Source organism: Schistocerca americana, chromosome 8 (genome assembly GCF_021461395.2).
Source record: "Schistocerca americana isolate TAMUIC-IGC-003095 chromosome 8, iqSchAmer2.1, whole genome shotgun sequence".
NCBI lineage: Eukaryota > Metazoa > Arthropoda > Insecta > Orthoptera > Acrididae > Schistocerca > Schistocerca americana.
Window position 1 is genome coordinate 286,062,763 of NC_060126.1, and position 17,492 is coordinate 286,080,254.

Genomic DNA, 17,492 nt, shown 5'->3' on the forward strand with positions numbered 1-17,492 from the left:
GGAACTGCAGTTACAGCCTGACTGAATTCTGAAGGGACACGTACAGCACAAAAGGGTGCAGGCCGACCTCGTCTATTGACTGACAGACCGCCAACAGTTGAAGAGGGTTTTAAAGTGTAATAGGGAGACATCAATCCAGACCATCACACAGGAATTCCAAACTGCATCAGGATCCACAGCAGGTAATATGACAGTTAGGCGGGTGGTGAGAAAACTTGGATTTCATGGTCGAGCGGTTGCTCATAAGCCACACATCACGCCGGTAAATGCCAAACGACGACTCGCTTGGTGTAAGGAGCTTAGACATTGGCTGAACTGAACAGTGGAAAACGTTGTGTGGAGTGACGAATCACGGTACACAATATGGCCATCTGATGGCAGCGTGTGCGTAGGGTGAATGCCCGGTGAACGACATCTGCCCACGTGAGTAGTGCCAACAGTATAATTCGGAGGCGATGGTGTTATGGTGTGGTCGTGCTTATATAGAGGGGGCTTGCACCCCTTGTTGCACTACCACAGTACATTGATGTTTAACCACCTTCTTGCTTCCCACTGTTGAAGAGCAATTCGGGGATGGCGACTGCATCTTTTAACGCCATCGAGCACCTGTTCATAATGCACCGCCTGTGGTGGAGTGGTTACACGACAATAACATTCCTGTAATGGACTGGCGTGCAGAGTCCTGACCTGAATCCTATAGGACACCTTTGGGATGTTATGGAACGTCGACTTCCCGCCAGGCCACATCGACCCACATCGATACCTCTCCTCAGTGCAGCACTCCATGAAGAATGGGATGCTATTCCTCAGGTAACCTTCCAGCACGTGACTGAACATATGCCTGCGAGAGTGGAAGCTGTCATCAAGAGTAAGGGTGGGCCTACACCTTATGGACATCAGCATCACCGATAGAGGGCGCCACGAACTTGTATGTTATTTTCAGCCAGGTGTCAGGATACTTTAGATCACATAGTTTATGGGCTCTTGTTGTACATATATTTTTAATTAACCTTTAACTGCTTTTGTGGGGTAATTTATTACTGTACGTGCCACTCTTTTATTTACGATTCCCATTGCAACATTGCGACTTCGATTTTATGCAATCTGTGTACTGACTGTGCTTCTACACTGTGCAGCTGTGTTCTAAGCAGCGACCGTTATTTCCGTAGATACGTACCAGTTGAGGTGGAAACATACCGCACAAAGCTATAAACGCTTACTTGTTATCATAAATCATTTTTGACTGTTTCAGACAGAATGGAGCAGTGTTAGAACAATGATCAAATTTTAAATTGGCATTAGCTAGTGAAGACTGACTCATCGAATACATCAGTTTATTTTTAAGCGGCGGACAAGTGTTGTGACAATGAAACAGAAATATCCGATGATGACAATGACAGCGAAATAGGGAACTTTTATGAAGAGAAACAAAAAATAGTAAGAATGTGGTTATTTTTATATATAAACATGTAGGTCTTGACTGTGATGACTGAAAATAAATTCCATGATTTAGACTAGGATATTTTTCGTTGTTTTAGATGATTCGTCCATGTACCTACTGTTATTTTTTATTGAAAATCATTGTTTATTTTTCTTTATATTTACCTTAATTCATCATTATTTGATCTCAGAACGTATTCGTGAACTTTGGTGAAGTAGATTTCTTTATATTTTAAGTAAATTCCAAAAACTATTTAAGAGGACAATGGTAGTGTAAGAGCCTTAACTGTGTGGAAGGTTATTTCTTTTTTTATAAAGACAGATTTTTCATAAACAGATGCCTTTCTTTTACTGATTTCTTAACGATACTCTAGATAAACGTACAAGTACATAGATTTCACGTGGTTTTTTATTTTTGCAGTTGAAAACTACTTCACGAAGCTATTCATATCAGTCTAAATCGCGAACGTAGCTAGTGGCTGACTAGGTGAACATTAGTAACGTTAGTTGGGGACACCCTGTACATGTATTTTTAAACACTGAATTTTAATACCAGTTCTTGGTCTTAACCCCACAGCAAGCGTTTGATGGTACTAATTCACACATTTACCAGCTGTGGTCTTAATTGTCCCTGTCGTTTTGGAGCCACACACCCACATATACTCAAGATCTTCTTGCTCTGTAGATAGCTTCGCACTCCGCCCTCTGCAGTAATGATTGGTGGGTGAAATGCTTGCGCAGGTACGAGACGAGCAACGGCATCCGGCAGGAGCAGTTCGGCACGGAGGGCGACGGCGCGCGCCTGCGGGGCAGCTTCTCGTGGCAGCCGCCGGATGCTGGAGGCGCCACCTACAGCGTCACCTACGAGGCCGACGAGAACGGCTACCGGCCCAAAGTCTCTTTCGGCAGCGGTCCCGTCACGGTGCGCCCCGCACCGCAGCAGTCGCTGCTACGATCCTCCGCATTTCTTGGAAGCAACGCTGGACTTACACTTGTCGGCTAAGTGGACTGCCACTGCTTACCTCACGATCATTCAAATGTATAATATCTCAACACAAGTTTCTGAACTAACAGCTTAAAATCGTCAAGCAAGTGCTTAACACTTACCACTTGTAGCTGGAATGTTGCTATTAATTCCTGGCAGCTAAGATCCGCATATGTCACAGTCTCACAGATTAAATGGGAATTTGAACCAACGGTATACTCTTCATCAATATAACTTATTGAAGTTATCGTACGTAGAAGTGAATGAATTATGTTTACATTCTTACTAAAAAAAAAAATTGTTCAAATGGCTCTGACCACTATGGGACTTAACATCTGTGGTCATCAGTCCCCTAGAACTTAGAACTACTTAAACCTAAATAACCTAAGGACATCACACACATCCAAGCCCGAGGCAGCATTCGAATCTGCGACCGTAGCGGTCACGCGGTTCCAGACTGAAGCACGTAGAACCACACGGCCACACCGGCCGGCATTCTTACTACAATGATGTGCCTCTATTTACGAGGGTCATTCGTTTATTAGGGTCCGATCGGTTTTATTCGCGATAGTTGACTTCACCTCCCAGCTACTTCTCCACGCAGACATTTGTCATAGCGCAGTACCAACGTTCCAGTACCCTCGCCATAGGGTAGAAATTTCCGACAATTTTCTGCGCTGGTGTGCAGCTCCTTGTCTGTGCCAAAATCCCGTCTTCATAGCTAACTGTTCATGTGAGCGGAGATGAAACTCACAGGAGAAACAAATCCGGCCTGTGATCAAACACTACCCATCGGAAATGCTATTGGGGCGTCTTCATTGCCCCTGCAGTGTGCTGCCGAGAATTGTTATGAAAAAGGAAATGCGTGGCAGTTATGTTAGGTGGGCTGCATAAAATCAGGCGAAATGTCACGGCATGCACTTTTGCTTGGCATGGTAGACTGTTTACTATGCATCTTTATGTATTCGCGGTGTGCTGAGAACTGGAAAGACAGACGTGACGCTGTAGACGGACCTACTATAGCGACTGCCCAACATTTGTGAAAAGTTCCATTGAATTTTTGCTGTTGTTTTCATTTCATGAACGATCGGACCTTAATAAACGAATACCCCTCGTATTATTTTTCATAAACCCTGTCTTATTTACAATGGCACGATCGCTATATTACTGTCACACTGCGACACATATGCGTGTGTTTTGTAACGAAGACAATACACGAATTTCTTCTGAGCACCATGCCTTACTGCTAAAGATGTTGAATGACATAATTTTCGCAAAAATACTTATCGATTCTTCAAAAATTTATTGACCCTCTCATAGATATGCTTTGAAATAATTCCTCTACAGACAGTCAGACCAGTCTTAAATAAAACAAATTTATCCCTAAACATTTGCAGGTTTTCATAAACAAAATATTGGTGGCCGTATATGTTTACGTGGCTGTGATGGTCTATGAACTAGAGCAGTGGTATTTGGCCCTGAAGATCCCAGTTTCAGTGTCAGATACGGATGTTAATTTTTCCTCGTTCTAATCCCTCCACGTCGGCCCTGGTTCCAATTAGCCTGCTATCAAATGAGTACCGGGTCCAGAATGAGATTTTCACTCTGCAGCGGAGGGTGCACTGATATCGAACTTTCTGGCAGATTAAAACTTTGTGTCGGACCGAGACTCGAACTCGGAACCTTTGCCTTTCGCCGGCAAGTGGTAGAGCTCTTGCCCGCGAAAGGCAAAGGTCCCGAGTTCGAGTCTCGGTCCGGCACACAGTTTTAATCTTCCAGGAAGTTTGAGTACCGTGGTCTCTCTCGGAGGAGAGCGACTGGGGTGCTGGGCTTGCTACTATCCGCCTCCTACTGATGCGCTGAAGAAAGGCAGACCAATAGGGCAGTGGCGGGCTTATGCCCCATATTTTCCTTTTTATATAGTGGTTTGTGATAATGATATCACTCAAAAAGAACAATACTTTGCCTGTGAATTATCACTAAGGCAGGTCGATTATCAGTAAAACTGATGTCATGTGTTCCTTTCTCAAATAACGTCCTAAAAGTAATGATACTAATATGTAAGTCTATTCTTCGTCGTAGATCTGTCGAATATATTTTGCAATAAGTCACAAGAACTTAAATATAAAAGTACGATACTCCATGTACTTTCAGAATTCTAGGAGTGTCAAAATGTCCTGCGAGCTTTGTGACTGCTTTAAACCTCGTTAAACTTTTTTTGCTGAAATATGTGAATAATAATCACAATAAAGTTTCACATAAGGCTCTAAGAAATCAACTCATCTAGGAATGGAACAGATAAGTACCATGTGACGACTTTTAGCAGAAAGCGAACGTACGGTAGTAAAATTAAGCAACGAGCACACAAACTTAGAAAATCAAGATTATATCTTCACAGAAGGAAGCGACATTTTTTACAATTGTCTTGAATGAAAAACAGCCCTCAGTTGCACTAAATTATGTTTATTTTAAATCTTCACCATGGTTTCAGCTATAATAATGTAACCTTCTTCAGAAGTTATACATACTAATAAATGAAAAATGTCTTAGCCCAGCGGCGCTGGCTATGAGGAAGGCTATGTTATTACAGCTGAAACCATGGTCGAGGTTTAAAATAAACATAATTTAGCGCAACTGTGGGCTGTTTTTCATTCGAGTCAATTTCATAACGGTTACTGTTGTCGCTGCCACGATGAAAATAATTTTTTTAGCACTTGTACGTAGTCAGACTACAAATTAAAATGTTCGATGTTTAGTGATCCGCTCGTACTAGGATTTGTTATCTCATTTGTAAGTTCTGCGTGCTCTGGCAATTATTGACATATGCTAAACAAATGCAAGGTGCACGGCCGTTCCAAGTCCAAATTAAACGTTAAATCTCCCATAAAAGGATGCGTAAGGAAGTTCAATCGAAAGAACAGAACCATATGCTGTAACGTAGTAATGTAGTGGTGATACTGAGGTTTATAGGCATACGCAATAACATTCCAATGAACAATGTTCCATCCTTGATAGGTGGGACTTAGGGAAGGTAGGAAAAGGTGTGGACGGGGCTTAATCAGTTACCGTTGGTTGCACAATAAACATGTACACTTTATTTAAGGAATAAATTTCTTTTAAATAATCATTTTAAAAAAAATTACTGTAACACAAGCTACAGTGACGGCTGATGGCATTATTACGAAAGAATTCAAATTATTTGTTGGCTGAAGGCCACAAGCAATACTTCAGAACAATTAACGGCTGAAGGCCTGAATTACAAGTATGAAGACAACTAAACGTTGAAAATACCAAAATCATTTTTAAAATAATCATTTAAAAAAATTGATTGTAACACAATCTACACTGACGCCTGTAGGCCTTATTAAGAATAATTCAATTTCTCGCCTGAAGGCCACAAGCAATAGGAATATATTGAACAAATATTTTTAAACAATTGACACAATCAGACCAAATAAAGAAGGGAGAGATCCACAGGCAGTGCTCCAAGGATCTACCTGAGGAAAGTCCCTACAGCTGCGTAAGCGTTGAGACAGGCAGCCAAGAGTTGTTATGCTCACTTAACGGAATAGCAAATCAAACCAGTCACAGTTTAAACGCATGACCAACACTGTCGCAAAATCTACCTAACGTATGATGCCCAATACAAAGATGGAGTAACTCAAAAAAATTGTTCAAATGGCTCTGAGCACTATGGGACTTAACATCTATGGTCATCAGTCCCCTAGAACGTACAACTACTTCAACCTAACTAACCTAAGGACATCACACAACACCCAGTTATCACGAGACGGAGTAACTCATGCCAGGCAGATGGGCGGATTACATTCTTGACATCGTAAAACGACAATCATTATACAAGAGAACATGTTCAAACGCAAGAATAATCGGAGGTCATCGCAACAAGTTGCCTCCACGAATCCAGTACGCGGACAGCGTTAAAATGACTGCTCACTCAAAACCACACTAGATACACACGGATCCGCGAAAACAACACCACACGCAACTCAAACAATACTAAAGCCAGTCGCTGTGGATCAACAAGGACGAATTACAAGTCCACACAAACGCAGATACCCCAGAAGCGGTCGGAAGACCAACTACACGTCGTCCGTTGAGACAGACGACCGACCGAACGAACAACCAACGGTCGCTCTCGATCAAGTCAGGCAAAGCAAACGTTCCAGTATGAATCGTCGACTGACAGCTTATTCCATGAGGTCACTTCGGCGGACACACACACACACACACACACACACACACACACACACACACACACACACACACACACACACACACACACACCAGTGAATAACAATCCATTCAACTTAAACTCGCTGAATCCGGACCTCGACGTGGTCGTTCACTCTCGCGACCACGTCCTTCCATGGGGCAGTGCATGTGTCGCCAGCTGTCCCGGCGCGTACTGGCGCTATGCTCCGTCGCAACTCAAATGACTCCGACATAACACGACCCGCAAATACTAGAGGTCATTCAAAGATAGTACCACAGTACTCGCTATCGATAAACAGCGCTGCTGCCTCTCACGGACAAAGCGGGCAAACGTAGTGGCGCCAGTGAACGCACTAAGAAAACTAAAGATCACAATCCGAATACACGACGCCAATCTGTCAACGGCACAAACGCGAGCCGGAGCACGGCTCATTCCTTTTCTCACACGCAAATTTTTAAACAGGAAATTAATTCAAGAGGTGAAACCCCAATTCGATACACAAGAGACTCGATAAAGCAATTTTTATAGCACAGTGTTCTGAACGCTGAACACAGAAAGAGTCTCCTTTGATTTACGTCTATGGTTACAAACATTTCGTTAACAAAAAGTTTGTGACCATAGACGTAAATTAAAGGAAACTGTTTTTTCGCGACAATGTCACAGCTTGTGAAAGAAAGAGTCTCTTTTTTTAAAAAAAAAAATAATAAACTTTTAAGATCAATGAGCAGGGAAAATTTCAATTTAAACTTTCATTCCTCCTTTATCTTTAAGACTGCAGCTATTGAACGAGCTTCACATAATCGTACTTGGAATCAAAAAAATTTTCAAATTATTTGCTGGGTTCACCTTTCTGTATTTAGAATAAACAATTTTAAAGCGCCCCCAGAATGTTTCGATACAGAACAAATTCCATCAACTAACATGGCAGACAGAAGTCGCACAGATCTCAGTAGCAATGAACAATTTCACCATCCCGTATTTGAGAATATATACTAAAATGACCACAGGTAATACTTACACAACAGGCTAGTCCATTGCTACATTCAATTGATAATTCACATGTTTTTAATACCTATATACAGCCCTCCTCCCGAAAACCTTTTTTCAAAAATGATCAGATGAATAACAGGACACACAGTACTCATATGACTAGTACATAATGTAATAAACGTGACTCTTGTCAAGTGAAGCACGCCCCCCCAAAACCACGTGGACTCAGTACAATAACCACCCTGCGCACCATTAACGTACTTCGCTCCAGCCAACTAAGTTACTCAAGAGTCTGGTCACTGAATACGCATTTACAAGCTGTAACGGCCACTCGAATCCGCATAGTCTAATCAATTGCAAACGGCCATATCGACGAACATCACCTTTTATGTGGCTGCTTAATGTCTCTCAGAGTCCACAATTCGGCAAACGGCGATATGCAGCAGTTTGCCAGCGGGACCCTTCGTAAAACTCTTCATGCCCACTGGATCCAACAACGGCTTGCAACATCCGGTTGACTGACCATGTATCCCAACCAGTCCAACGGATCACCAGGGCGAAGTCTGCAACCACTCTTCACCAGCTGTCTCTGTCATAGAGAGTTCACGTCGTCCACTTCCGGACGGTTCTGCCCGCGCCAGGGGCGTCGCTCGGCGGGAATTCAAAGTGGCAGCCTTTGGCGCCGGAATCGAAACATTACACACGTGGTAGAATCTTTCAGTTTTCAAGACTGCTTTACCTTCACTAAACCAGAAAGCAAACTGTGTTGTGGGTATGAAAAATGTAAAAGAAAAGAAACGCTAACAAGCTTCTACTACAGAAAAGGTAAGAGTTAATTTCAAACGATGACACAAATATGACAGAACATGATGAGCTATGAAAAATCTGATAATACAATTAGCTGGAAACTTCAAGAAAAATAATGAAACAAAACAGTGCGGTATTTGATGGAATTTGGATAGTGATCAGTTAAAAATGATGATGGCTCAGTAATTAACAATGAGAAAAACTGCAAGAAACAGTATATTTCTATAAATTTTTGCGTAACTCGAGAGATGAACCTCAACAGCTGCTAAAAGAAAGTAATCTTTAATGCGGTGAGTACGAGGTTCTAGTAAAGGCACCCGAAGTCCTTGGTTTTCCAATACTTTTGATAAAAGGTGGAATAAAAGTAATAAAATAGTTACTTGGTAAATTATTTACAGAATCTATTTGTAAGATGACTGCGCCGCCAGACTGGTAACTTGCTGTAATTTGTCTTAATAAAGGAGAGATACAAAACACAATAATAAAATGGCTCTGAGTACTATGGGACTTAACTTCTGAGGTCATCAGTCCCCTAGAACTTAGAACTACTTAAACCTAACTAACCTAAGAACATCACACACATCCATGCCCGAGGCAGGATTCGAACCTGCGACCGTAGCGGTCGCGCGGTTCCACACAAGGTGATTAAAAAGAAACAAAATTTACAAACTGACATGGCGCATCGGGCATAGAACAAGGATCAGTTATAGAGTAGGAACCGTGGTCGCAAAGCCCATACAGTGATACTAAATGGCGTTGCCATTGTTAAGTAACATGCTACAAGCGGGCGCCCACTAGAGGAAATGCTCAAAGATTTCTCCACATGCATCGATACACGGCCGACATCGACACTGCATTTAACAGCGCACCCTCTCAAAGGTACCTGCTGCAACAATCCCGCCCACTGCGTACTTGAGCGATGTAACAGGTGTTTCATACACAATGCTCTTCAGTATATCCAAAGGAAAAAATCCATTGAGGCAGGTCGCGTGATAGTGGTGGCCATGTGACTGGCCCACCGCAACCATTCCAGCAGTCAGGGAAGGTTGCCTGTAGATGTCTGCTGAAATGCGAGGAGCACCGTCGTACTGAAACCGAATGCGGCAACGAATAGGCACTGAACATCATTCATCACGTCTGCCCACACGTCTCGTAGGAATACGACATGTGCGACCGCCAAGTCGGTCAGCGACTGGAGAATGTGCAACCCAATTAAACAGTCTCGAACGATGCCATCCCACACGTTATGGATAAATTTGCATTCCGAGGCATGTGTACGTGTAGCAATAGCCTCAACAGTAGAGGGGACACTCGCTCTGAAGCTACTGTCTGCAGTGGATTCCTGCAGAAACCACCGCCCGAATCGCAAGGGCTCGTTGTAGTTCCCCGGTTGTAAAGCCTGGGCGTGTTGGAAAGAAAACGAATGCCGTCCTTCGTAGAGTAGAAAGCGCCAGATACAGGGTTGGGAGATATCAATGGCGCGGGATATATCTCGTGTACTAGTTGATGGCGCACGCTGTGTCCTTTCGAGAAAACATCCTTCCGCCTGAACTGCTCGTGTTGTTCGCTGGCGACTAGAACTGACTTGTGCGCATGGAACGAGACGACTTAGCACAATCGGCGATCCACGAATATCGTATGGTACAGCATCTTTTATCGGGATATTTCGCACGATACACTCGCACAGCTACTCGTCCATTGCTGTTGGCTGCACCATAAATCAAATTCATCGCAGCCATTTCGTGGTACATGTAGCTAGCCATGTTGATCCCAACGCTTCCAGGGCGTGAATGGCGACGGTTTCTCCGTGTGATCCGCCGATGTTAGTCGGGCACCGCCCCTTTCCTAACCGTAGCGTCCTCTCCTGGAGTTTGCGACCCCCGGTTCCTATGTAATTACTGATCCGTGTTGTATGACCGACTAGCTATGTCTGTACGTAAACGTCCGCAGCTCGTGGTCTTGCGGTAGCGTTCTCGCTTCCCGCGCACGGAGTCCCGGGCTCGATTCCCGGCGTGGTCAGCGATTTTCTCTGCCTCGTGATGGCTGGGTGTTGTGTGTTCAAAATCATGATTGACTCGCAAGTCGCCGAAGTGGCGTCAACTAAAAAGGACTTGCGATACGGCGACCGAACTTCCCCTCATGGGGCCTCCCGGCCAACAATGTCATACGATCATTTCATTTCTTTTGTATGTAATTTTTTTTTTAATCAGTCTTTACGTATAATAAAACTCTCATGTGGACCACTGTAACGTCTCAACTGATCTCTGTCTCAAAAATCTACAGGTACCAGTCTTTAAACCCTGGCCCCTATTTTGACCAGAACCGAGGTTGGAATCTTTCTACACGTCTGTCAGGGAGCCTGAAGGCGGAGTAATGTATCGCCGAAACTGGTAGCCCAATTAAATAACAATCTGGAAATTTAGAAGGCTGAAAGGTGTTTGATTTCACATTTTTTACTGAACAGCTGAAGTCCTGCAACCGTCTGAAAAGATGGACATACAAATGGTTCAGATGGCTCTGAGCACTATGGGACTTAACATCTGAGGTCATCAGTCCCCTAGACTTAGAACTACTTAAACCTAAGTAACATACGGACATCACACACATCCATGCCCTGGCAGGATTCGAACCTGCGACCGTGGCGGCAACGCGGTTCCGGACTGAAGCACCTAAAACCGCTCGGCCACAGCGGCCGGCGATATCCATACACACACACAATGTTTATAGTGTTTCTTTCTTGAGCGTTTCGGCGGTAAGCCATTGTCAAAGGAAGTGAATGTAAAAGGAGAAGCACACATTAAGAAACGTATCTACACAGGGAACGGAATACGATAGTACAGACAACAGAGGCTGCACCACCAGACAACTTTTGATAAAGAGTATCAATCCAACTCTTACTCCCTATGAACAGTGTTCTGGTAGGTTCAAATTCTGCTGTCTGTAGATGAGTTTATGATGTAGATACCTTTCTCACTGTGTGCTTATCGTTTTATGCTCATTTCCTGTGGTAGTTGCATAATGCCAAAAAGCGCAAGTAAGGCGCCCGCTAAAGCCGCTGGGCAATACTGGTGATTAGGATTGTGGAAAGGACCAAATCAGGTATCGGTCAGTTTACTTGAAAATTGTAATTTGTTGTAATTTAATAGCTCCTTTAAACCAAAACGGCACATAGCCGAACTTTTACAACTACGAGTTTCTAACTCCAATTCTTTCACGGCTGAAGGACTTCATACAAGAAATCTTAAAAATCAACAAGGTAATTTTCAAGTGGCTGAAGACACGCAGTTAAAATTACAAATAAAGTAATTAATATATATCACAGATAGGGTGAAATCCTCAAGGGAATAGTGGATACACAAACATAAAAACAAGATGCAATACAAACGGCTGAAGGAGCACAATAAAATTTTCAAGATTTTAAAACTAATTGCGATAACCTTTCAAAGGCAGAAGGCCGCAATGTTTTTGCTTGAAGGGTAATTTCAAGAATAAGGTTCCAAGCGGCTGAAGGCCCACAATTAATTTTGATTTACGTAAAACCCAGTGAAACCAAGAATTTTTTAACCTTCATGCGCTCGCGCTAGAAATAGTCACGCGAGCAATCGCGCGGGCGGTTGGCCGACCGCCCGAGAGTTTTCATCAATCTCTTGAGATTTTCCGTTTTTAAAGGTCATATTTCCATAAAATATCGACATAGGATATCTCACACAATTGCAAACACATTTGTAACCAAAATTATTTATTTAACAATAAAATATACAATGGAATACAAAAAGGAAGCCAAATACCCAAATGAAATATAAGCAAATTTTTTTAACTGTAATGTTTTGGGACTATATAATGTAATACTTAAGACTAGAATTATTCACTGTCTTAACTCGTCACAAGAAAAGCTAATTTTGCTTTGAAAAAAGAATTTTTGATTGAAAACGTCACAAACATTTCTGTCAGATGAAAAATGCTGATCAGTCTGTATGCATTCCATTTACGTTTTGAGACTGACAACAATTATCGCACGTAATTGTCGCGATTGAATGTCGTAGACAGACGTTTCTTCCACATTCACCGCATTCTCGCCTTGTTTTTATATTCTTTTTCGAGCCACACAAATAACATATTCCTCTCCTTGTAGGGGTTGATACAGCTGGATAAACTACGCCACTCTCTCAGTAATTTTCCAAAAATACTGCAAATCGTTTGGTAAATGCTTCAATTTAGCTCTTTCATTCAGGTTATCGCTCATCAGTTCCAAAGATAACGCATATAAGAATTGTCTTCTCGTTTTTTCTTTCATATTACCTGTGTTCAATTGAGAAAGAGGTGCGACTTGGACGAACTTTGAGCAGCATCTGTCGGAAAAAGGTGCAACTAGAGAATACATGTCCCTCCCGTCGCCTTGTTACCTTTGTGGAGTAAGTATGATGCGAAATTGCAGAAAGGCGGTCACTTCACCGCCCGCGCGAGCGCGTGAAGGTTAAATCATTGGCTATGATAGATTATACAGACAATTAAACACCCGCGAGAAAGACGGTAACGACAAGCGGCACTCAGAAGCCTCCAGGGGTCGGTCTACCCTGTAGGTGAGTCCAACTACACTTGATTCGTCGGAACCCAACCAAGGGACAGCCACGGACCGAACGACAAACGACTTGCTTGCCACCAATCGGTACATGAGAACTCAAACACAAAATGTTATGAGCGAAATTATTCACAATCAAATATGTATACTTATTACGCTGTCAAAACTACACGCCGTGTTGGACAGGGACAACAGATGAGGAAAAGACACTGCCTGAAGTTACGTTAGTGGCCAGGGCAGGTAACCGGAACACTAACGGCCACAAGGCAGAAAATTCCTCTGGTGCACTTGAATTTTAGTCAACCTATATAATTAATTCCATCGCATGGCGGCTAAATTTCAGCAATACAAACACTCGGTGTTGCTCACACGAAAACCTCCCCAACAGCGAACCACCGAAACGAACCACACAACATGAATGGATGTGGCTTGGGAACTTAAAACACCACTCAACTTTGACGTCCTGGGTCGGTGAACCACGAAGCTCGTAGCGATCGAACGGCTTCACACACGCTCCGACACTGTGCAGGGACCGCCAGCGGACACAGCCGACTGCACCGCGCGGAGATATCCTTCCTGATCGGCACCGACCGACCGACTCCTCTCAGAATGCAGACAACATCCAAAATATTCGTGAGTGGAAATAACGCCTACTACACACAGAACCTGACAAACACTTGCATGAAGACCTGAATGATACCCAACAGTAACTAAGCACGCACGAAGACAAATCGGGAGTCGATGCACACACACACACACACACACACACACACACACACACACACACACACACGCACACACACACAGCTGGCTCATGAACGATCGGCGAGCCAAAACGCGTCGTCTGGTAGGATGACCAACCGACGATCCACCAAGACCGTGGCCTGGCTCAAGTGATGCGTGGCTGCAATGGTCGGGCGAGCCATGTCGACGCAGACCTCACTGCTCCAACCCCGCTGCACTAGTACCGCATTACAACTCTCCGACTGGCAGGTCCGGACTGCGCTTCAGACGCGTTCCAACTGACTGGCAGCCCGAGCTCGCGACGCGGACTGGCTTACGACAGACAACGACCTGGAATTAATACACTCCTGTAAATTGAAATAAGAACACCGTGAATTCATTGTCCCAGGAAGGGGAAACTTTATTGACACATTCCTGGGGTCAGATACATCACATGATCACACTGACAGAACCACAGGCACATAGACACGAGCAACAGAGCACGCAGAATGTCGGCACTAGTACAGTGTATATCCACCTTTCGCAGCAATGCAGGCTGCTATTCTCCCATGGAGACGATCGTAGAGATCCTGGATGTAGTCCTGTGGAACGGCTTGCCATGCCATTTCCACCTGGCGCCTCAGTTGGACCAGCGTTCGTGCTGGACGTGCAGACCGCGTGAGACGACGCTTCATCCAGTCCCAAACACGCTCAATGGGGGACAGATCCGGAGATCTTGCTGGCCAGGGTAGTTGACTTACACCTTCTAGAGCACGTTGGGTGGCACGGGATACATGCGGACGTGCATTGTCCTGTTGGAACAGCAAGTTCCCTTGCCGGTCTAGGAATGGTAGAACGATGGGTTCGATGACGGTTTGGATGTACCGTGCACTATTCAGTGTCCCCTCGACGATCACCAGTGGTGTACGGCCAGTGTAGGAGATCGCTCCCCACACCATGATGCCGGGTGTTGGCCCTGTGTGCCTCGGTCGTATGCAGTCCTGATTGTGGCGCTCACCTGCACGGCGCCAAACACGCATACGACCATCATTGGCACCAAGGCAGAAGCGACTCTCATCGCTGAAGACGACACGTCTCCATTCGTCCCTCCATTCACGCCTGTCGCGACACCACTGGAGGCGGGCTGCACGATGTTGGGGCGTGAGCGGAAGACGGCCTAACGGTGTGCGGGACCGTAGCCCAGCTTCATGGAGACGGTTGCGAATGGTCCTCGCCGATACAGCAACAGTGTCCCTAATTTGCTGGGAAGTGGCGGTGCGGTCCCCTACGGCACTGCGTAGGATCCTACGGTCTTGGCGTGCATCCGTGCGTCGCTGCGGTCCGGTCCCAGGTCGACGGGCACGTGCACCTTCCGCCGACCACTGGCGACAACATCGATGTACTGTGGAGACCTCACGCCCCACGTGTTGAGCAATTCGGCGGTGCGTCCACCCGGCCTCCCGCATGCCCACTATACGCCCTCGCTCAAAGTACGTCAACTGCACATACGGTTCACGTCCACGCTGTCGCGGCATGCTACCAGTGTTAAAGACTGCGATGGAGCTCCGTATGCCACGGCAAACTGGCTGACACTGACGGCGGCGGTGCACAAATGCTGCGCAGCTAGCGCCATTCGACGGCCAACACCGCGGTTCCTGGTGTGTCCGCTGTGCCGTGCGTGTGATCATTGCTTGTACAGCCCTCTCGCAGTGTCCGGAGCAAGTATGGTGGGTCTGACACACCGGTGTCAATGTGTTCTTTTTTCCATTTCCAGGAGTGCAGTAGTCGAGCAAAGATACTATGAGAGGGGATAGATACGCGCTGCTAGCGTCACTCACGGTCAGGCAGAGCAGCAACTCAGTGACAGTATTAATTTAAATTAACGTAGTGAGGTGTAAGTACGTTAAAAACAGTGTGTGAAATACATGACGGCAGGAACATTAGCCACATACGGCTCAGAAAAGAAGAAATGAAACAAATATTTTGTTGCTAAGACGAGAGTTTCATTACAAGTGCGGAACATGACCGCGACCTTTCGTAAATGTTTCTGCAGTAGGTATGTTAGAACGAATTGTTGGTAAAATGTAGCCAAAGAAGGTATGGAGATGAATTCCAGAAGGAAGTTGACTACCTAGAAGATGGGAAACGGATATCTAAGTAAGCTACGAACGCCAGGCGTGTGTAAGGGAATAAGGGGAGACTTAACTATGGATGTTGAGAATCGAGAAGTGGCGTTACCTCTAAGCAGCTCACAGTACAGGGTGGTCATAGACAACCTCTACAGTTTCTAAGCATGTTGCAGAGTATTTTGTGCTGACAAATTGTTGTTAAATAATGAAACGTTACGCCTTTTCCAAGCTAATTAGCTTTGAAGTTAGCCAATCAGGCCATTGCACAAGGAAACTGAAGGGGCCCTCCAGGGACTGTGTCGCCAAATTTGTACTTCGTTTGATTTCCTAAAGCGAAACTAGAGAGCTGTGTAAAAATTGAGCTGGGACTGTAGCAAGGATCTAACCCGAGCAAAAGGTGAGCAGTCTCGTACATGGCCAAAAACTTTACGTTCGAAGGCTGTACAGTCCAGAAACTGAATGGTCATAAGGCAAAATCACCTTGAGCGTTGAGGCAGTCATCACTCCGACGCGCCAGGTTGGAGATGCCCGTCTGCTAAAACACCACGTCCTGCTGCATGAGAAAGTACATAATTGCCCACAATACATCTTATCCTATAAGAACTGCCCAACCTTTTTTTTCTTTACCAGACAGCAGTCCATCCCAAAGGCGGTCAGCTGGCGGAAAATGGGTGGAGGAAGGAATTTAAGAGAGACTGCTTTGTGCAAATGATGGGAAGATCATAAAACTCCATGCATTCTCACGTTAGAATCTGGGGCGATAACAGCAGAGCAGCTGGCGCACATGTTTAGTGGAGACAACACTGTAGTCCCCTCTGATGCCAGGAAGTCGCCAGGTTCTTTTAATGAGCGGCAAGAAAAACATGTTTCACGGGCAAAACTGCCTGGGAAGCTTAACAGTCTTTCAAAAATTAGAGATGTTTGGCCTGGAAAGATTAAATCTCTCCGTGAATGAGAGACTGTGGGCCCATCTATGTGGATTTTTTTTTCTTTTTTTGCCCAAACATGGCCATGCTTAACGTAAGAACGATCCCTCCATGGTCAAAACCCTCCTTTCTTCAGACCAGAAAGAGTTTGAGTTGCTGACTGGCTCTTCTCAGGATGTGCGAAGTAGAGGCTTGCTCCCCCCAGTGTGGGCCCTTTATGCTGTATCTGAATTGATTAGTAGGCCAACAGAACCGTGTTGAAGGGAGTAGATTCGATTAGTTTGTACACTGTGGGGGCGGTTTTATTTTTGCTAATTTGGCTGCCATACCGAGACATACTGGAACGTGGTTATGATTCTTCGCTTTCTTTGTCTTCTGTTCCTCCCCTGATGGAGAACTTCAGGTCTTTCCCTAGTGGGTGAGACTTGTGGCCCGTATCTTGTGGTAGACTAAAGCCAGTGGTAAGTTTCCAACTGTACCGACAGTGGAACTGCGTATCATCTCGGACATATCGTGTGTCGTGAGGGTGAACTTATTCGCCCTGACTCGGCCGTCTGACGTTTGATAATTTCAGCATGCGCCTTTGTGCCTGTGAGTCAAATTGGTTTGACCAGACCAGCGAACAGATGCACCTCACACTGAAATCTGCAGGTATTTTAGGGCTCTGGTAGGAAAGTTT

The 17,492-nt window shown here is 44.9% G+C and overlaps 1 protein-coding gene across 1 annotated transcript in view; it reads left to right on the forward strand.

The window, feature by feature from the left end:
* LOC124545098 (flexible cuticle protein 12-like) overlaps window positions 1-2,636 on the forward strand; it is a 36,360-nt gene extending 33,724 nt beyond the window's left edge. The window contains exon 3 of the mRNA XM_047123910.1: window positions 2,182-2,636. Within this exon, the coding sequence (XP_046979866.1) occupies window positions 2,182-2,443 (262 nt within the window). The 3' untranslated portion in view covers window positions 2,444-2,636. The remainder of the gene's footprint in view (window positions 1-2,181) is intronic.
* The last annotated feature ends 14,856 nt before the right edge of the window (window positions 2,637-17,492 follow it).